This window comes from Scyliorhinus torazame, chromosome 21 (assembly GCF_047496885.1).
Source record: "Scyliorhinus torazame isolate Kashiwa2021f chromosome 21, sScyTor2.1, whole genome shotgun sequence".
Taxonomy (NCBI): Eukaryota; Metazoa; Chordata; class Chondrichthyes; order Carcharhiniformes; family Scyliorhinidae; genus Scyliorhinus; species Scyliorhinus torazame.
Window position 1 is genome coordinate 117,024,069 of NC_092727.1, and position 21,302 is coordinate 117,045,370.

At 44.6% G+C, this 21,302-nt stretch overlaps 1 protein-coding gene across 5 annotated transcripts in view; it reads right to left on the reverse strand.

The window, feature by feature from the left end:
• LOC140398563 (uncharacterized) overlaps positions 1-21,302 on the reverse strand; it is a 132,751-nt gene that overhangs the window by 26,021 nt on the left and 85,428 nt on the right. For 4 of the 5 annotated variants that reach the window (XM_072487359.1, XM_072487361.1, XM_072487360.1 and 1 more), the window contains 8 exons: positions 19,229-19,291; positions 15,592-15,693; positions 12,840-12,884; positions 11,230-11,298; positions 8,797-8,877; positions 8,670-8,711; positions 4,603-4,651; positions 1,018-1,067 (listed from right to left, as the gene is read on the reverse strand). In XM_072487359.1, coding sequence (XP_072343460.1) covers positions 1,018-1,067; positions 4,603-4,651; positions 8,670-8,711; positions 8,797-8,877; positions 11,230-11,298; positions 12,840-12,884; positions 15,592-15,693; positions 19,229-19,291 — 501 coding nt within the window. The remainder of the gene's footprint in view (positions 1-1,017; positions 1,068-4,602; positions 4,652-8,669; positions 8,712-8,796; positions 8,878-11,229; positions 11,299-12,839; positions 12,885-15,591; positions 15,694-19,228; positions 19,292-21,302) is intronic. The other variant, XM_072487357.1, reaches the window with a different exon arrangement.

Below are 21,302 nucleotides of genomic sequence, written 5' to 3' on the forward strand. Positions count from 1 at the left end.
ATTTCCAAAGAAATTAAAGGGCTGTGATCTAACACACGATGTGACTTCTGTATGTTTGCAAACTGAAGGTAGAGGGAAGACCCGTGCGTACATGCAAAACAATTTTTGATTAAAGAATCCATGTTATTGTGTTACTGGTCCCATCGTGAATGGTCAGAGCATTGTGCATAGTAACAGATATCGCAGAGGTTAAGAGAACGGAACAGTCAACATATTCCTTATAGACAATCTAGCCTATGACCAGATAGAAGGCCAGATTGAGATCACATCAGTTTTGGCAACTGAATTACTCAATGCGGATGAACTGGCCTTGCCAGCGATGCCCATGTCCCCAGAGAATAGTTTGAAATGGTCTTCACTCGCATTATATTTAATTATTATTTGGATATTGGCCTGCAGAGTTCTACGATCCTGACACTGATACTGTACTAATATTAGAGCTCAGGTTCTCAATCCAGTTGTTGCTCTTAACTCCTGGATTTCACTATTTCCATGTGGGAGTCTCCCAACAAAGGTTGCCATGTTCCCAGGGACCTGTGCATGGACACACCAGACGCTCCCTAAGGGTCATAGTTCAACAATCTATGATCCAATATTGTGCAAAAGCAAACGCTACAGATGCTGAAAATCTGTAATAAAAACAAAGAATGCTGGAAATACTCATTAGGTCAGGCAGCATCAGTGGAGAGAACAACAGAGTTATCCTTTCAGGTTAATGACCATTCATCAGAACTAGAAAGAGATAGAAACATACGAGTTTTTAAGCCAGTGGAAGGGTGAGTGGCATGGGGGTGGGTGGGTTGGGTGTTGGAGGTGGTGGTGGGGGCAGGAAGGAGAAAAGGGAAGATCTGCGATCGGTGGAGGGCAGGAGAGATTCAGTAACAGTAGATTTCATAACGCAAAAGCCAAAGTGAGTGGTAAAAAATATAGAAAAGAGACAACGGTTGTGTCCAAATGAGACATAAATGGCTACATCACAGTACTGAAGGTCACCAAGCACTGAAATAAATTATTTACCTTCAGGGTGCCGTCGTAAAGATTATCATTGGTTTTGGGTCCTTGAGAGTCTAGGGAGAAACACAATTATGTTTAGTTTTGTCTGGGAGTCACAAAGGTGGTGCAGTGGGGAGTGTGTGTAGTGATGGCAGCATGCTGGCACAGTGGTCAGCACTGCTACCTCACAGCACCAGGGATCCAGGTTCGATTCTGACCTTGGATAACTGTGTGGAGTTTGTACGTTCTCCCTGTGACTGCGTGGGTTTCCTGCGGGTGCTCCGGTTTCCTCCCACAGTCCAAAGATGTGCCGATTAGGTGGATTGGCCATGCTAAATTGCCCCTTAGTGTTCAAAAAGTTAGATGGGACTACGGGGATAGGGTGGGGCGTGGCCTAGATAGGGTGCTCTAACGGAAGGTCAGACTTGTTGGGCGGAATGGCTTTCTTCTGCACTGTAGAGATTCTGTGATTCGCTATTCCCAATAGGATCATTTTTCTCATGATTATTAAACTGGTGTATCATATCTATAAGAATCACTGCATACATTTTGATGGAATTACCATTGTAGTGTAACACTCTTAACTGAGTGATGCACACATCTCACTAACAAGTAAGTCACAATTAATATCTTTGTCCAGGGAGATTCCATAATGGACACACTAAGCTGAAATTTAATTAAGCTAGATATTTAACCAAATACTTAACTTGTGTGAGTCCTACTTATGTGCACTGCCAAAGAGAATTGTGTTTGAATTTAACATTAGCTGACCCCATTACTTTCAAAATAGTGCTTGATAGAACTTCAAGATTTGGCATCCTGTTACAAGGTTATGAATTGATTATTTATTCATGAGTTTGGTATTTGAGTCACTGTAAACAGTAGCTGGTGGATGGAGGTCTAAAGGAGCACAGTATTTCATCAATAACGTTCTGGTGAATGAGCAACACAGATTCGTCAAGACGAGTGGATGAATTCTTCCGCAGTTCTCCTACTCCTGGATTTTCACGGAGCAGGATGATCCCTGAGGAAAATAATGCAGACTGGGATGTTTTCCAATTCTAGTCAGTGATGTTGATTTTGCTTTCTGTTGTTCCCCCGATTCTAGAATCTTGTTCATCCTTCATTTTAATCACTCCACCATTGACAGCTGTGGCTTCGGCTGCCAAAGCCCTAAGCTCTAGAATTCCCTACCTAAGCCTCTGCACCTGTTTCCTTCTTATGGATGCTCCTTAAAACCCATATTGTTGGCCTATCTTTGGTCACCAGTCCTAATAGCTCCTTATATAGCTCAGTGTCAGAATTTGTGCCAGAATGCTCCTGTGACGCACCTTAGGACCGTTTACTACCTTGCAGGTGCTATCTAAATGCAGCTTGATATTGTTGTTTTAAGGTCTTAAAAAGTGTCAGTCGCCTTGCCGCCCTGTTAACACAGGCCATGCCACTGGCTCCATGTTGAAAGGGGCCTGCCATTAGGTGACCAAAGGACCAACCAGGCTCAGGCACTAGGCTCTTTTAGTAATAAAGCCGGAGTCCTATGAAATCACTGGGACTCCAAGAGGCATTAATTGGTTGGAGCCAGGCTTTGACCGGTGGTGGAAGCCAAGAGGCCCACTCAAGCTAAGTGTTGAATATTTGATTGCTGCCTCCAAAGGAACAGGAGTAGACAGCAGCCGCCACCTTCTGCAATCACGATCGAGGCCGCAAACGCCCTCCCGCCTCGGACGCAATGGCCTGATTTTGAAGCCTAACTATCCAGGGCACCACTAAAGCTTGCCTACTAGACTTGACTGAAGCCAAAATCTCAAAATCAAAGGGGTCTCCTATCGAAAGTCAAGATCGATCCCATTAACCCCAAATATTTACACTTGGAGAAGCTCTATACAAAAGTAAATTAGAATTTTTTTCATATTCTTTGATGAGATGTAGGCCTCACTGGCATAGACAGCATTTGATGCTCATCCCTAACTGACCTTGAACCACGTGACTTACTAAACCATTTCAGGCAGCAGTTAAGAGACAACCCCATGGGACAGTAGATTTCCTCCCCTGCGGGACATTTGTGAACCAGATGAGATTCTGCAACAATTGCAACGATGGTCCAAATGGCATCCTTCTGCACTGTAAATTCTATGCTCTATGTCTATGTCTCGCTCTAATATGCAGATTTGACAGAAAACTGTGGGCGGGATTTACATCGCAATGTCCCTTGAGATCGCGTTGGATCTCGCGGGCGCTGCGAGCCAATAGATCCCGGGAGCAAGGTCTCCTGACTTTTATCGGCTATGCTGCGCTGTGGTGAGCTGACATTCTGCTGCAGCATGGCTATTGGATCGCGTTCAATGTCATTGTGAATGCTTCACTGTGTTTCAAAAGCTGTAATTGTCACAGCAGCGGCTTCTTCTGAGTTCACAGTTTGATGGCAGTTTAAAGGGTTAGATGTCTTTGATACGGTGCCTGAATATAAGTTTATTTGTTTTAATAAGAGATTAACCACTTGATGAGATTTAAATGCTTTGGATAGGTTTCTTGAATGGGAGTTTTTTCACTATCAAGTGTGTATAGGTGAGAATGTCTGCAATGTATTTCTTTTCATCTCCATACGACTCCTTGAGTCTTCCCATGGTGGATACTGGGTGAGTGGCTACAGAGTTGGCATGAGACTATGAGTAGGCATGAGTTGGGTGAGGGACATGAGATGGCATGGAGATATGAGGGGGCATGGGAGTGGATAGGGGCATGAGTTGGCATGGAGGTGGCATGGAGGTATGAGGGGGCATGGGAGTGGATAGGGGCATCAGTTGGCATGGTGGTATGGGGTATGAGAGATCATGGGAATAGGTAAGGGAGAGTAATGCGGTGGTGAAGGCTGGAGGTCCTAACAGCACCTACATGAACTGGGACAACGTGCCAGAGAATCGAGGTGGGCCTTCTAACTAGCCTACCTTGGCACTCACCGGCCACCCAAGCTCGCCTAAGGACCGCCACTTCAGTTGGCAGACCCTACTGATCCCAAACCACACACCCCAGTGTCATAATATGCACCCATGCACATCATGAGGTAAAAACAGGCAGCAACAGACACCCAGGTTAGCCAATCAACACACAGGAAAGAACACAACCAATCACCAGGCAGAACACCAGAGGGGGGCTGCCAACTATAAAACACACGAGGCATCAGCACGCCGCCTCTTTCCATTGGTGACAACTGTAGCGACAGTCAAGGTGTATATATCAGTCAGCACCTTCTACACGTAGATCAGAGCTAGCCTGGTCTAGTAAGTTAGAGTTAGTACACTTAGAGTAGTAGAGTGTCAACGCACAGCCAGCTGTATGCATTGTTGCAGAAGTTCAATAAATCGTATTGAACCAATGCCTACGTTTGGTGTATGCTTTACAGTTCATCTGCATCCTGTTGCAGTCCGTGTTACCCCAGGGTGAATAACACGACACCCAGGATGAAAATGAGGTCGAACAGGACTGAATCAGGTCTGTGTGGAAATTTCCAATTCAAGATACTCGCTCCTTCAATAGTGACAATCCGGCCCATAACCTTGATATATTTTCAATTTTGGTGCAAATATACTCCTGCAATCTTGCAACAACTACCTGTATTCCTGAAGACATGACCATTATGATGGTGCTCATGATTCATCTGCTGGAAGAAACGTGAAATTATTAAAGGAGACAAAAACAAGGGATGTTAGGTGCTGATCAGTAGCATATGAGACATATACCATGGGTGAGATCAAGCTGTGTGATCTTCCCTCCAATTCTGAAGGTGTGGAGTCTTTTTTCAGATGTACATTCAAATGTCATTCCTTAATTTTGAAGCAAAATGATAACCTATCAGGGAAGTGAGAGAGAAACACAGAGCCCCAACTTCGCACTTTCACCCAGAACTAACAAACACAGCGGCCAGTTTGTGCAGATCAAAAAATAAATACCTTGTTAATCTTTTTATAAGGGGTGTAGCTTGAGAGAAAGAATGCCAGTCAGGACCCTGGGAGAATATACGGCTCGTCGTTGTAAAGTGTAACAGGCTATTTAATGATCTGGATAAGCAGACGCCTGTACCTCCAATAATGCAGCACCCCTCTAATATCGCATTGAGGTTTCAGGCTAGGTTATATGCTGAAATCCTCGTGCAGTTTTAATGCAGAATTTTCTGACTCAAAGACAAGTGTACTATCATCAGAGCCAAACTAACACACAATGCAGATGTGGAACCTTAGCCGGAGTGCTCTCTGACATGAAGCTATTTATAGTGTCCTGGACTATCTTTCTGTTAATCCATGAACCCTTTGGTACTTTTTTGGCTGCAATGTAACCAAAGGATGAGTGTGACAAATGCAGGATTTTGGATATATTGGATATAAACATTTGGCAATTTAGGGGTTAAATGCCTGGGGTTAGAGTGTGTTTGACTGCAATAGTCATCTTTTTATTTTAGTTTTTTCTTTATCGCATCCTTTAAGTTACAAAGCCAAAGCACAGAGTGGACGGGGCAAACCCTTAATCCACCTCATTGCTTGCTCCAATAACCAATTCAAATTCAAATTGAAGCCAATTCATGGTGTGCGCAAGAGAGACAAGCTGACAAGAAAAGGCATTGCACCTCATGTTGGGCTTGATCTGACGCTTGATCTTAGCCAAAAGGCAGAGAGCAATTAGTCATGTTTTTATAAGAATCTTGTTTTGTAAGACGAGAAAGCTTTTAAGAGCCAGAGGTCAAATTGACCATCATAAAAGCCTGGGGAAATGCACTGTGATTGACTAGGGGGGAGTCCCTGGGGAGTTAATGTCTTTTTAGCTTGGGGAGTTAATTTGTTTTCAGCTTGGGGGGATGATGTCATTGCTGGGTGAAGCTGAGATATGCAGATATTTTGAGAAAGCTCTGGAGTTGAGTTCTGAACTGGCTACCCTTTAGACCACAAGTTGGTGTTTTGTTCTCACAGTAGGTTAGATAATGAAAAGAGTATTTAAAACGATGCAGACTTGTCTGAGGATAAGGGGAAGCTGAAACAAACCAGTTAAAACAGCTTTTTGAAGCCATCCAACCAGAGTCTGCAGGGGTTCTAACAGGAGCCAAATCTGTTCTGGAGAGCAAGTATCACTCTGTGCCATTGGCATGTAGGATGGACTGAGAGCTGTATGTTTTTTTCTTTCTTGTTGTTTAATTGGGAATAGAGATAATAATTAAGGGCATTGTATTTACTGTATTGAGTAGTGTTGTTTAAGGGGTAATTGAAAGCTATTTTTGGGTGTGTTGTTAAAGAGTTTAACATTGTGTTAATAATAAAGTTTTATTTTAAAGTACCAAATCCCTATTTCTTCATGCAATCACTCCTGGAGTGAAGTATTCTTTCCGCACAGTCTTACAAAATATACTAAAATATTGGGATTTCAGTCCAGTATCCTAGCCACTATTGGAGTCTGGTCTGGGATCGTAATATGAGCTCTAAAATTCTTAAATCTTTATATCTTAAATTCACTGCACAGCTCAATAGTGACAACTTTGATATAGTTAAATGTTTGTGCAACTTTGTTGTGTATAAGTTGGCTACTTCTTTTAAACATAAGAGCATAAACAGTAGCTGGAGTAGGCCATTTGGCCCTTCCAGCTAGCTCCACCAGTCAACAAGATCATGTCTGATCTTCTACTCCAGGCATTGTCAAACTCGGGGGCGCCGGCAGGTGTCGGGAGTGTCGCCGAGCCGTCCGTCGCGGTGCTCCCGATCGCACAAATCCGTGCGCAACAGCCGCATTTTAATAATGCCGGCTGCGAGCGGCCTTCAAAATGGCCAGGAACAAAATAAAATTTGGCCGCACTGCGCATGCGTGCCCGATCATCGGTGTGCATGCGCAAAACTATGCGCATGCGCACCGATGATCGGGCACACATGCGCAGTGCGGCCGCATTTTTTTTCATATGGTTGCAGCCTTTTTTTTTCAAGCTCGGGGGGCCAAAGGGCCAAAGGGACCCAAAACCATTTCCTCCATTTTTGTCAGCAACAAACAAGGTAAGAGAAAATGGTGGGTCGTGCAGGTCGGCCGACGTGGGCCGCAAAGGTCGGCCAGCGTAGGTCACGAAGGTCGGCCAGTTGGTAAAAATGGGTCCCCGGATAAAAAGTTTGAAGAACACTGTTCTACTCCACCATCCCATACTACTCCATATCTCTCAATGGCTGCAGTACCCAGAACTGTATTGATATCTGTCTTGCATCTACTCAATGACGGAACGTTGGGTTAGAGAATTCCAAGAGTTCACAATGCTTTGGGTGATGAAATATACCCCTATCTCACACCTAAATGGAGGGCCCCTTATTCTAAGGGTGTGACCCTGTGTTCTAGATTCCTAAACCAGGGGACACATTTTCTCAGTATCTACACGATTAAGCACCTTAAGAATTTTATGTGTTTCAATTAGATTGCCTTTCATTTTTCCGAATTCCAGGGAATATAGGCCCAGTCTACGCAATCTGTCCTTGTGAGACAATTTGCTCATCCCAGAACACAATCTAGTGAACTTTTATTGCCTGTCCTCGAAGGCAATTATGTCCTTCCTTAGGTAAGGAGATGAAAACTGTACATGGTCCTCTGGGTGTGATCTTACCAATGCCTCTATAACACCGGTGACGGTCATTCAAAAGTAGTCCAATGGTTATAAAGTACTTTGAGACTGCCTAAGGACTTGATAGAGCCCTATGTGTCTGTGAAACCTTTATCCTCATTCTTACTCTATGACTTAGCCTATGTTCTGGATCATTATTCTAATTGAGAAATAAAGACGTCGTTTGACAATGTCGAACCGATTGTGAAAAGAGCTGGAGGGAAGCCAAGACCAATCGAGAAGTATAGGTGATAATGATCGTGGGTTTTAAAAGACATTTGGTTGTAGGAGAATGAAAAGTCCCACAATGACTTTGAGATTCAGAGAGAGAATGAGCTGCGCTAGGAAGCAGTATGCTAAGAGGCAGCATAATGATCTGACAGTGAAAGTGCAAGAGGAGACTAGCAGATGGGACAGCATAGTGACCTGAAGGGGAACAAAAAAATGAAAGGTCAGAGGGGCAGGAGTATCAAGGGATCTGGAGGTAAGACTGATAAATAGTGATGGGGTACAGCTCAGTGATGACTTGATTGACTGCAGTGCAGGCTCAACGGACTGAAGAAATCTCACATTCCTAATTTCAAAGACGGCGGACTGACTTTTTGGTTTGGGAGCAGAGATCTGGAGCTGGTTCAGTTTCTGGGTCCCAAACCTGCCTCTGGGAGTAACAGCCCCTGACCTAGGAGTTTGAGTGGGGCATCCCCGCTTCATTCACATGGAGTAAGGTTTTATGTCCAATCAAGGGCAGGGGGCAGGGTGTCAAAGCTTGAGGGCCAATCAGAGGCCTGGCTGCAATAAATAGTAAGTAACTGAGAAGGCAATTCAACAAGGTGATGCTCCCTTAACAATGCTTTAAAATATATTACCTGAAAAATAGAAAAAGCAGCCAGGCCACTACTGAGGAGGGGAAATCCCGAGAGAGACAGCAACAGTTGCAACGGTTCCTCTCGTGCATCAAAAGTCTGTTTTGCTTTACATTGAAAGCTTAATTCAAGAAATGTTTAACTGAGAAATAAAGGACAACTTGCATAATTTCAATTCGATGTTAAAAACAAATACTTGCCGGTGTTTTGCAGTGAGGCCTTGGAGGAAGGGGGAAAATTCTCTGCAAGCACAAAAAAGGAGCAAACCTTTAATAAAACAGCAACACAATTACAAACGGAAACGATGGAATTGATGAATGGGCTTACGTTGTAGTAAAACGATCCTGGAATTCCTGGTGGGCCTGGAGGTCCTGGAATACCAGGAACACCCGGTGTGCCTGGAAGTCCCTAAAAGTAACAGTCGAGAGGAAAAAAAGGTGTTAATTTGGTTTTAAAAAGACCTTGAGGTTGAATTCATAAAAAATGTTTGAGGGTTAATCATTTCCTCCTCATGTCTGGATAGCAGTCAATGAGTGCGATTCTCCAGCTGTTCCTGCTGGTGAGATTTTCTGGTCCTGCCAACAGTGGCCCCCTCGCCCCCACCCCCGTGCGGCGGAGACGAGAACAACAGGAAACCCTATTGACAGCGGAGGGAACAGAACATGCCGCGCGGCCACACGGAAAATCCCGTCCAAAATCTCCCAGCTCAAATCCGATATAAGTCAAATGCATAAAGAACTCGAAAAAACATGGTTCCGATATGTTGCCTCAATCAAATTATGTGTATCTTATTTGCCTCAGAACAAGCAGGGACGACACAGTTTCATGGTGTGGAACAGGTTTTATTCATAGGGGCTGGTTTAGCACAGTAGGCTAAACAGCTGGCTTGTAATGCAGAACAATGCCAGCAGCGCGGGTTCAATTCCTATACCAGCCTCCCCGAACAGGCGCCGGAATGTGGTGACCAAGGGCTTTTCACAGTAACTTCATTGAAGCCTACTTGTGACAATAAGCGATTATTATTATTTACAATGCTTTTAAATATCTCTGTATTCACAAATTTGTCGGCACCGATGCTTATTCCAGTTCAAGCGTCTAGGTTCTATGGTATGTGTTTACTTCAGCTCTGACCCAGGTTTGGCCAATCAAACACAGTGAGCATAGAGTGGTTACCAGATGCACATAATCAAACTTAGAACAGTTAAACTATTGAATACTGCATACTGCAAGCTCTGCTGCAAATCTGGAAATCTCTGTGTTGTAAACTTCTTTCTGGATACTGGTATTTATTCTAATAAGTATGCAGACGTTCCAAAACGCAAAGCCAAGAAGTACAATACGACTGACTGTGAAAGGCTTTTTTCTAGAGATCTCCTACCCAACAGCTTGGGATGAAGTAAACCTTCTGGCAGTGTACAGATTTTTTTTAATTCCATTTTTTTCCCAGTAGCAATAGCCTTTGCTCTGGTTGGTATCCTGCCCAAGAGTCCAGTTTACAGGTCTGTCCAGTGATCTTTTATGTCCACCAGGGTAAGAGATGTAGGTCAGTCTCTGACCTTTGGCCCTGTTGAGAGAGGCTCCCTGATGTACACAGCATCATTAAATATATGTATAACACTTGACAGTCTGTATGTGCGAAGGCTATTCAACTACTGAAGGAATTATTGCCATCCTCAAGTCCAAAAATGTGCACTTTCTAATGTGAATGGAAATTTAAATGCAACTTAATTCACCTGAGATATTGTGGCAATCCTACTAGATTCTGTTAAAGATTGGCTGGGATTTTACAGGATTCCAGGCACAAAATCGGGTAGGATAGTGGCGGGTTACCATGCTTGTGGCTTTCCAGATACCACTGGTATTTTACCAGTAATGAGTGGGCACTTTGCCAAGTGGGGGAGGTTGCCAGTTGCCAGTTGCCAAGTTGCGATCTCGGAAGGGGGGGGGGGTGACCATCCTGATCAAGTACTCTGTGCCTTCTCGCGGGACCCCACAGTGTGACGTGCTATCTGTTTTGTCCTCATAATCGACCCTCATCCTTTGATTAGTCCCGATAATCCCTGACCGCACTTACCGGCACTCAGGGTCTCCTTTATGAACGCTTCTCCAGGCAGCACTGCAGTCCTAAGAGTGACCACCACTCCTGGTGGCACTGTTGGGATGGCCAGTCATCTGATTAGCTGGCAGCTCTAGGTGGTGGTGAGGCAAGGGAAGCCGCAATTGTGAGCACTTAACTGCCTGATGAACATGACATTTTGATGAGGTTCAGTGCAATGTGGAGGTGAGTTTGTCTCTGACTATCCGGTCAATTGTTGGGGCGACCACTGTTCTGTAAAATCCCAGCTGTTGAATCACAGTGGGTGGAAGTGTAGGGTGCAACACAATTACTAACAGCATGGACATACCAACTATATATCTTTTCTATATGAAACATAGATGCACCAAACATAAATTGACAATAGAGGGACAAGGAGTGAGCGAGATAGAGAAAGAGAAAGATCAGAGGGAGAGCGAGAGAGGGAATTTTGACTGACTTGTCCTCATTCAAAGTTGCTGTGACCAATTACCATTCATGCTGAGACCAGTTCAATCAATCCACAACGGAGATTTAATCTGAGACGTTCATGTCCTGTCAGGCCTGGTGCAAACATTTGAAGCGCAGTTGGATGTGCTGGAGGAATTTTGAAGCCCTTTAAGATTCAAAGTGGCCTTTCAACTTTGCTAACTTTCCTTATATGTCATTGTGCAACATTGACTCACACAGGGAACTGTTCCATGTCCTCCTGAAGTACCAGGCTCTCCCTTCTCCCCATTCATTCCCGGTGGGCCCTGTCAACATGGAAGAGCAACAATCAAAAATCAAGAAGCAAAATACTGCAGACACAGGAAATCTGAAATAAAACCAGGAAAAGCTTGAAATACAGAGCATGGCGTGATTCAACGGAAAAAAATATATGTCCGGTTTTGAGTGCATTTAGCCACAGCGCCGGGAAACACCCCACTATTCTACGGCACTTTGCTGTTTATTTTGACCTTGGCCGAATTTAAGTCATTTTCTCCTGGCGAGACCAGCGGGAAAGGCTCCTCGCAGATCGGAGGGCCATTTTGTCTGTCTGGCTGCCACGATCTTCCTCACTCTTTCTGCCTCCCTCCACTCTTTCCCCCAACTCTCCACTTCAAACCTCAGGAGGCCCCTGGGAATTCCCCCCCACACCCGCTATGCATCCCCCCCCGGCCAGATCCCTGGCAGTGCCAATCTGGCACCCTGGCAATGTTAGCCTGACACACTGGCAGTACCCCTGCCAGTCACAAGGGGTGGCACTGACAGAGTGCCAGACTGGCAGTGCCAAGGTGCCCAGGTGCCGGATGGCGAGCCAGGATGCCACCCTTTCCTGTCCCTGACCACCCGGGGGTCTCTAATGGCCTGAGAGAAATCCCCAGGTGCCATTGTGACTGGTCCATATTTATGCAAATCAGTCTCCGAGGTACAGCTGTTAGGTCCCGGGCGCCGGGAGAACCCCTAAAGCTCATTCAAATATGCTGATCTGCATCACGTCCAGTGAAGGAGAGATCCAGATTGTGACATCTCTCGCAAAATTTAATTGCCTCGTTCCAACACCAACTCGGGTATGATGAGGCCGCAGAATTGTGCCCAACATCTGTGGAAAGAGAAACAGAGACCTGAATATTTTGTGGAGGGATGGCACTGCCCCAGACTGTGGGCACAAAGTAGAAATGGGTAATTTAGTTGAGACACAGCCTTGCCAGAATTAGCAAGATCCACAAAATTAATAAAACTGTGCAGAAGGACTGGCCCCAAACCGTGAGAAAATGGACCATTTTTTTGCCTTCATTGGAGGTAAGAAAGATGTCTGTCAGCACCAGCCTGGGGATTGATAACAGTGCAAGGGCTAACCAAATAAAATCAGGCTTAAATGAGTGGGCTTAAATGAAAGGGCTGACAGACTGGGTCTCTTTTCTCTTGATAAACAAAGCTGAGGGTGGACCAACAGATGGAAAATTATACAAGCTTTTGATGGAGTGGAGACAGAGAGAATGCTTCCTCTTGTGAGGAAGGTGATAATTTGACGCCGTCAATATATGATTGTCACCTCGAAATACAATAGGGAGTTGAGAATAAACCTCTTTACTCAGAGCGAGAAACTATTGCCACAAAAAGTGGTTGAAGTGAAGAGTATAGATTTGTTTAAACAAGCAAGTGAGGGAGAAGGAAATGGAGAGTTATGCAGATGGCTTTAGTTGAGGAAAGATGACAGGAGGTTTCAGTGGAGAGTAAACAGCGACATAAACACTGGCTAAACTGAAGGGCCCATTTCAGTGCCATATATTCCACGTAATCCTATCCTTACCGGTCTCCCAGGCATGCCAATTTCTCCTCTCAATTTCTCCAGCATCTGTGCCAAAACCAAAAAAGAAAATCACTAATAAGATGTTCCACACTGATTTAAATTCTCTAAAACAACAGTCCATCGGCTCTCCTGAATTCACTGTCCTATAAATACTTAAATGGCATTCTTCGCATTGTTACGACCAACGTTATTTGCAGAGTATGCCAAATCCACATTTCATAGAATTTACAGTGCAGAAGGAGGCCATTCGGCCCATCGAGTCTGCACCGGCTCTTGGAAAGAGTACCCTACCCAAGGTCCAACCAGCACCCTATCCCCAAACCCAGTAACCCCACCCAACACTAAGTGCAATTTTGGACACTAAGGGCAATTTATCATGGCCAATCCACCTAACCCGCACATCTTTGGTCTGTGGGAGGAAACCGGAGCACCCGGAGGAAACCCACGCACACACGGGGAGGATGTGCAGACTACGCACAGACAGTGACCCAAGCCGGGAATCGAACCTGGGACCCTGGAGCTGTGAAGCAATTGTGCTATCCACACTGCTACCGTGCTGCGAGATGGAAACTCGTCTTACTTACCATAACCCTTTTTTTGGTATTCTGAAAACAATGGAAAGTAAACTCCTGATCACAGAAGCATAGAATGTCAGTTTGGGTTTTAAAAAAATTAACAGATTTATTATCAAGAAGAGAAGAAAACTTGAGCACACAAGATCAAAGTAACAAAGTTAAAACAGTCTTACCAACACCTTTGTACTCAGCACCTCTTTGAATTCTGCTTTTCCATAAAATGTTCATGTTTTCCTTTATGAGTCAAATAATATTTAATAACCTTCCATAGTTTACTTATGAAATCTTTGTAAGTTTTCAAAGTTCCTTACTCCTATTTGAAACGTAACAGCTGAAAAGTTAAGTCTCGATCTATCTCCTAATGCAAATTTCTAAACCTAACCTATTTACCCACAAATCTACCTCACCATGACCTCTTACAACAAATGTATGCATTTAGCATGTTCATCCCATTAATCTCTCAACTTGCTCAGACAGGTCTCCATTAACCTTTCTCCAGTTTAATTAAATCATTTACATACATACACACAACCTTCTTTACAGAATAACACAATATTCCCCCAAAAATGTTTTAAAAGTAACAGCCATCCTCACAGCATATATTTAAAAACAGGAGTTCAGGGTTAGGAAACCTTTTGAACATGCAAAGATGATCATATTCTTCAGATAAAAAGACAGTAGAGGCTTGGCAATTTAAATAATTCAGTCTCAATTTTGAAGCCATGCTTTCTGTTCTTATTTGCATATTTCCAATATGAATTTCTGTTCACATCTAAAATGAAAAGTACCTATGTAAACTTGTCACATTGTAATTGTAAATTCTCACCATTGGTGGTGCTGCAGCTCCTTCACTGCAGGGAGGTTTAGGTCACATAGTGACGAATTATCGTGGACATTTTGGGCGCTATTCTTTCCCCCCATGCTGGGTGGGAGAATCGCCGGGGCGCCGTGCGAATCGCGCCACGCCACACCAACCCCCGCACGCAATTCTCCCCCCCCCCCGAAACCAGCGGCGCGCGATTCACACCGGACCGCTCAGAGACCCGGCGAGCAGCGATTCTCCGGCCGGCGAGCAGCCGCTACAACACGAAAGGTTCCCGCCGGCACCGTCCACCCCTGGTCGCTGCCGGTGGGAAATCTGCAGGGACGCTGGGGGTCGGCCTGTGGGGGTGGGGAGGGGGGCTCCTTCACCGGGGTGGCCTCCGATGGGGTCTGGCCCGCAATCGGGGCCCACCGATCGGCGGGCCGGCCTCTCCCCCCCCCCCGGCTTACCTCCTTCCACGCGCGGCCCCAGAATACCGGATCCATGTTGGTGAGGGACCGGCGTGTGTAAGACGTTCCCCACGCATGCGCAGGATGGCACGGCCCAACTGCACATACGCAGGATTGGGCTGCCCCAACTGCGCATGCACGGGTCGGCGCGGCGCCCATTTGGCGCCGCATAAGAATGCTGGAGTGGCATGAACCGCTCCAGCACTGTGCTGGCCCCCTGTGGGGGTCAGAATAGGTTGTGTCCGGGCCCTGTTTGCGCCGTTGTGAAACGCGACGGCGTTCACGACGGCGCGAACACTTGGCCTCAATATCGGAGAATCGCCCCTTTTATATTCCAAATTATATTGACAAAAAGGCATTTCAAGCAGATACAATTTCTAATATATTAATATATTAATGTATAATATATGTCTGCCAAAAATCTATGATAAAATACACTTTGCTTTCAAAATTATGTGTTCATGGACTGCATTTATATTGAGCTTTATTGTTAATGTATACACCAAGATGGACGATGTTAATGCTGGGAATTTGACACTTTTCATTACGCTATAACCAAGAACACTCCAGTTTAAATATAACATGAGTTAAAGTCATGGGAAACTCGCCTCCTGCCTCAACTCTGCACTTCGGTTCCAACCGCGACAATTTCCCCGCCAGTGGTCTCTCTGAGTGAGTCTGGCCAATTAAAGACAGCTTGGTGTTTTTGACCCATCCACTGCCTGGATTGCCTCAACTTATTTCATGTGGAACTTTTACAGACAAAGAGAAAAAGTTTTTATTCCATCAATCTTGAAGCAATTGATTGATTTGGTTAGAACCAAAAGATAGATTTGAACCAAACCTGGAGCATCAAAGGAAAAGCCACGATTCCTGAAGTGAGTGAAATGTATGATAACATTTACCTGATTGGAAGAAATGTCAAACAATTGGGGGCCAGATGGTCCTGGGGGTCCTGGTGGCCCTTGGGGTCCTGGCATACAGATACATTCTTGATCACAGACACCCTGTTCCATGGATCATAAAAAGAAAACGGAAAAATAAATACATTTATAACGTACAATATTATTGCCCTTGAAAACGTTCTTCAAACCAACTTTCCTGGCCAGTCTCTATTATCAATATTCAAATAGGTCAAACAATCATCTGGGCCAAGGGCTGCCTTTAAACCTTTGAGTGTCAGAAGAAAGAAAAAATGTCATCTTAAAACAGACACAGATTTATTATTGACGATATCAATGAGTGGGTTCTATTTTTAACAGTATAACATTGCTTTGTTGTCCCCAGTGTTGTTATGCCACCATTTATCCTTCAAAAGGCTCAGTCTTCTCAACAGTGTCAGTCATTACCACATGGACTGCAGCAGTACAAGAAGGCAGCTCACCACCTCCAGGGCGGCACGGTAGCACAGTGGTTAGCACAGTTGCTTCACAGCACCAGGGTCCCAAGTTCTATTCCCGGCTTGGGTCACTGTCTGTGCGGAGTCTGCATGTTCTCCCCGTGGGTTTCCTCCGGGTGTTCCGGTTTCCTCCCGCGGTCCAAAGATGTGCAGGTTAGGTGAATTGGCCATGCTAAATTGCCTTTAGTGTCCAAAAGAAAAGGTCAGGTGTACTGGGATAGGGTGGAGGTATGGGCTTAAGTAGGGTGCTCTTTCCAAAGGGCCGGTGCAGACTCGATGGCCTTCTGCGCTGTAAATTCTATGATTCTCAAGGGCAATTAGGCATGGGCAATAAATGCTGGCCTAGCCGGCGAAGCCCACATCCCATGCATTATTATTGAAATGCCATCTTGACTCAATTCTAAGGAAGTAATTTTGGCTTTCCATCTGAATTTCCATCGCTTCTTTGGGAAAATGTGTACCTAACTTCAGCTTGGCACATCCCCATTGTAGTGTAGGGTTAACCGCATGGAGGGCTGATAGTGTCCACACCAGCAAAATGTTATATGTGTCAAACATAGGGGATCTTCTGCAGTCAATTGCAACGTACACCAATCTAGTACATTAGGGAATATAGATGAAGGCAGCAGACCCTGTCCAATTAGCACTGGCATCTTCACACCTGATGCAGAAGTCAATGGGTAAAGTTGAAGTCTGTCAACTAAGAGGGGTAAGAATTGTTTCACTTCTGTAAGGGAGGCTCGGAAATTTGAGTTCAATCAACCCAACGTGGCTAGACCATTGACAGTGAGCTTAGATTCCTAAGTGATGTGTCAGCACGAGATCGCCATATCTCATTTCTTGATTGGGTATGTTCTTTGTCTTCTTGGTCAGGTCCATGTATGGATCGATGGATGGAGTGCCTAAAGAGACATTCTTGATGGTTCACGAGAAAACCAGTGTAATTTAGTTTAAACCTAAATCAAGACCTTTAAATTTACAAAAATTAAAGCAAATGACTGCGGATGCTAGAATCTGAAACAGAAACAGAAAATCCTGATCCCAGTTGCCCTTTTACACACTGCTCAACATTGTTCTACCATTCACACATTCTAATCTCTTTATGTGCCACTATCACCATGCTTTTTAGCCTTAATTACCTCCATTTACATTCCTTTGGTCTTCTGTCCTCGTCATCTTTGCCAATCTCCACCATAGCTGACCCCCTATCCAGCCCCACCGCTCCACCCGCCCCCCGCCCCCCCACCACAGTGTAAATCTGACCCCATTTCCAGTTCTCTCCAGCTTTGACAAAGAGTCATCCAGACTTGATACGTTAGCTCCCTTTCCGCTCCACAGATGCTGGCAGACCTGTTGAGATTGTCCAGTATTTTTTGTTTTTCCCTCTAAATTGAAAATTGCTGAAAGAGTGGACGGGCTACAATCTTTCCCCAGAGTACTGAAAGATTACCCACACTCACAGGTGAATACTAAAGTTTTTGTCTTCACTACATGCACTTATTGGACTGCATAGTCAGCTTAGCTTAGTTAATAGCACTCTTGCCTCTGAGTCTCAAGGTTATGGGGTCAAGTCATCCTCCATTGTTTGAGTGCAAAACATCAAGACTGAAAGGCTCGGGCAGTACTGACAGAGTGTTGGTTTTCAGATGAGATATTAAACTGAGAACCCATCAGTCTAATTGAATGGTACCCCAAACACTATTCTGAAGAAGAGTTATCCCTGTTGTTCTCGCCAAATGGGGGCTTGTTTAGCTCAGTTGGCTGAACAGTTGGTTTGTGATGCAGAGCGAGGCCATCAGCGCGGGTTAAATTCCTATACCGGCAGACATTAATCGTGAAGGCCCCGCCTTCTCAACCTTGCCCCTCGCCTGAGGTGTGCTGACCCTCAGGTTAAATCACCACCAGTCAGCTCTCCCCCTTCAAAGGGGAAAGCAGCCTATGGTCATCCGGGTCTACGGCAACTTTATCTTTATTTACTCTCGCCAATATCTATCCCTCAATCAATATCATAAAAAATAAAAAATGATCTGATCGTTATCACATTGCTGTTTGTACGAGTTTCCAGTTTGCAAATTAGCTGTCATGTTTCCAACATTACAACAATGACTACACTTTAAAAAGTACTTCATTGACTGTAAAGCACTTGGAGGTGTCCAGAGATCAGGAAAAACACTTTAAAAATGCAAGTCTTTTATTTTTTCATATTGCTTTGGTGACACGAGAGCTTAATCGTTTAGGCTGACAAACCAGGTTCATGAGAAATGGTGTAACATCCGGGTGCCTTAGCCAATAAGGGAGACGATGGCGGGGGGAGTGAAGCCATTGTCTTTTAAAAAAACAAAGATTTTAGAGTACCCAATTCATTTTTTCATATTAAGGGGCAATTTAGCGTGGCCAATCCACCTGGCCTGCACATCTTTGGGTTGTGGGGCTGAAACCCACGCAAACACGGGGAGAATGTGCAAACTCCACAGAGCCGGGATTGGACCTGGGACCTCGGCGCTGTGAGGCAGCAGGGCTAATCCACTGCGCCACCGCGCTGCCCTGCCATTGTCTTTTTTTAAAAATATTTTTATTTGGTTTTTAACATTTTATACATATAACAAATCAATAAGAACAACAGAACCCCACCCACCTCCACACACACACACACTCTACCAACCCACACCTTAATAACCCCAAAAATAGGAAGCCATTGTTGATTGTTGGAAAAACCCATCTGGTTCACTTTGGGGTAGGGAATCAGCAGTCCTTGCCTGGTCAGGTCTACATGTGACTCCAGACTCTCAGCAACGTGGTTGGCTCTTGGCTGCCCTCTGGAATGGTTTTGCAAGCCGCTCAGTTCAAGGGCAATTAGGGATGGGCAACAATTGCTGGCCTTGCCCAGCGTTGCCCAGATCTCATGAGGGAATAAATAAAAGAAGTAAGGATTGTACTGCCGAGTGTTGTAAGCACACTGGAGAGAGTAAGACACCATCTGATCTGAGGGTGAAACTCTGTGAAATAATGTAACACATTGTTGGTGCAAGCCAAACATCCCCCAACTATTCACCTGGTTAGATTTGAATTCAGCTACTTAGGAAATGAAGCCATCAGGCCAAGCACTAAAGTTCCAAAGACAATTTGGGAGACTACATACTGACCATGAGCCCTGGTGGTCCAATGGAGCCTGGAATTCCTGGAAGGCCATCACGTCCAGGAAAACCCTAGAGTTGAGAGGCAGAAAGAGGAGATTTTGATTTATCAGTCAGAGAATAAACCCTTTCCATGTATTAAAGTATTTGGTGTATTTCATTTTCACTCTTGTGTTTTTGATTGTTTGTCATATCTTTTATGTATTTGATTAGGTTCAGAGCAATGCGGAGATTACACTAGTTTCTAAGTATGCAACAGCTTTATTTACAAATGCTTTAAAGTATCTCTGCAATCACAAAATATCTGTACACTTGCTTACAGCTCAGTTTTTTGATATTTCTGTTTACTTAGCTCTGAGTCAACACCCAGGCCTAACCAATCAAGCACAGTTAGCATAGATCAGTTACCGGACTCACGTAATCAAACACAGAACAATTAAATAAATGAAGACTTCAGTAATGTGCAATTAGGGGTGTAGCTCAGTTCAGTGACAGCAGTCTTGTCTCTGCATCAGAAGGTTGTGAATTCAAATCCAACTCCACAGCCTGAGCACACAATCTAGGCTGACACTTCAATGCAGTGCTGAGGGAGTTCTGCACTCTCAGTGGTGCCATTCTTGAACGTTGACCCAGTGATGCCATTCTTGAACGTATTCCTCAATGGTCAGGAGATTTTCATAGATTATCATAGAATTTACATTGCAGAAGGAGGCCATTCGGCCCGTCGAGTCTGCAGCGGCTCTTGGAAAGAGCACCCTACCCAAGGTTAACACCTCCACCCTATCCCCATAACCCAGTAACCCCACCCAACACTAAGGGCAATTTTGGACACTAAGGACAATTTATCATGGCCAATCCACCTAACCTGCACATCTTTGGACTGTGGGAGGAAACCGGAGCACCCGGAGGAAACCCACGCACACACGGGGAGAACGTGCAGACTCCGCACAAGCAGTGACTCAAGCCGGAATCGAACCTGGGATCCTGGAGCTGTAAGCAATTGTGCTATCCACAATGCTACCGTGCTGCCGTGCTTTCCTGTTATCTGAGGTAACATCCATCTCTGAACAAACTCCACTGATTAACTAGTCATTCATTTAAATTGCTGTTTATGGGATCTTGCTGTGTGCAAACTAAGTGGCGTTTGCCTATGTAACAATAGGGACTACACTTCAATAGTAATTCATTGGTGGTGAATCAATTTGGAATATTCTGTCGATGGGGTGATCTGCGACACAAATGCAAGTTTTTCTTTCTTTAAGAACCTATTTTTAAAATGTGTTTTAAAAACTTTCAAGCATTAGATCATTCCTTTTAACACCTCCTTTAGCCTCACGTTCATTTTTGCCGAATTATACCTCTGTGAGACATGCAGAGCGTTGAAGGCATTGACTAAATGTAGGTTGCTGTTGGAAACACTAGTCGATTTGTGCAAATGGTTTAGAGAGGAATGTTCAGTGGTTCTGAATCATTTCTAATATAAGACAAAAAGTGCTGCTGGAGGAGTAGGAATGGGGAGCCGGAGAGGTCTGGAGCAGAGGAAGAGGCCATTCAGGCCACTGCCACTGTGCTGGTTCACTGCTAGAACAGCCTAGCAGTAAACCGACTACCTGTTCTCTCTCTTTACATCCTTTTATCCTCCTTAACTTCAAATACTTATCAACTTAAAAAGCAATGGCCCCCACCTTAAATATTGCCTGTGGCAAAGCATCCACATTTCAGCAAACTGCTGTGTAAATAAATTTCTTCCTTCTTCTCTACTTGCTTGATAACGCTTTTGCCACTGATTTCTCAATGAGCGCATATAGTCTTTCCCCATTTGCCTGATTAAAAGCCTTCATGACTTTATGTTGATAGGACGAGAGGAAGACGGGTGGGAAGAAGCTTGTGTGGAGACTAAACACTGGCACAGAGCAGATGGGCTGAATGGCCTGCTTCTGCATTGTAAATACTATGAGATACCATTCAGTACTTACATCTCTATGTAGTGCACCTCAGAAAGAATATATTGTGGCTCCTCAGAAGATTCAATCGAATGTTATCAGGCCACCAAGGAGTATATTATGAGGAGGAATTTAGGACG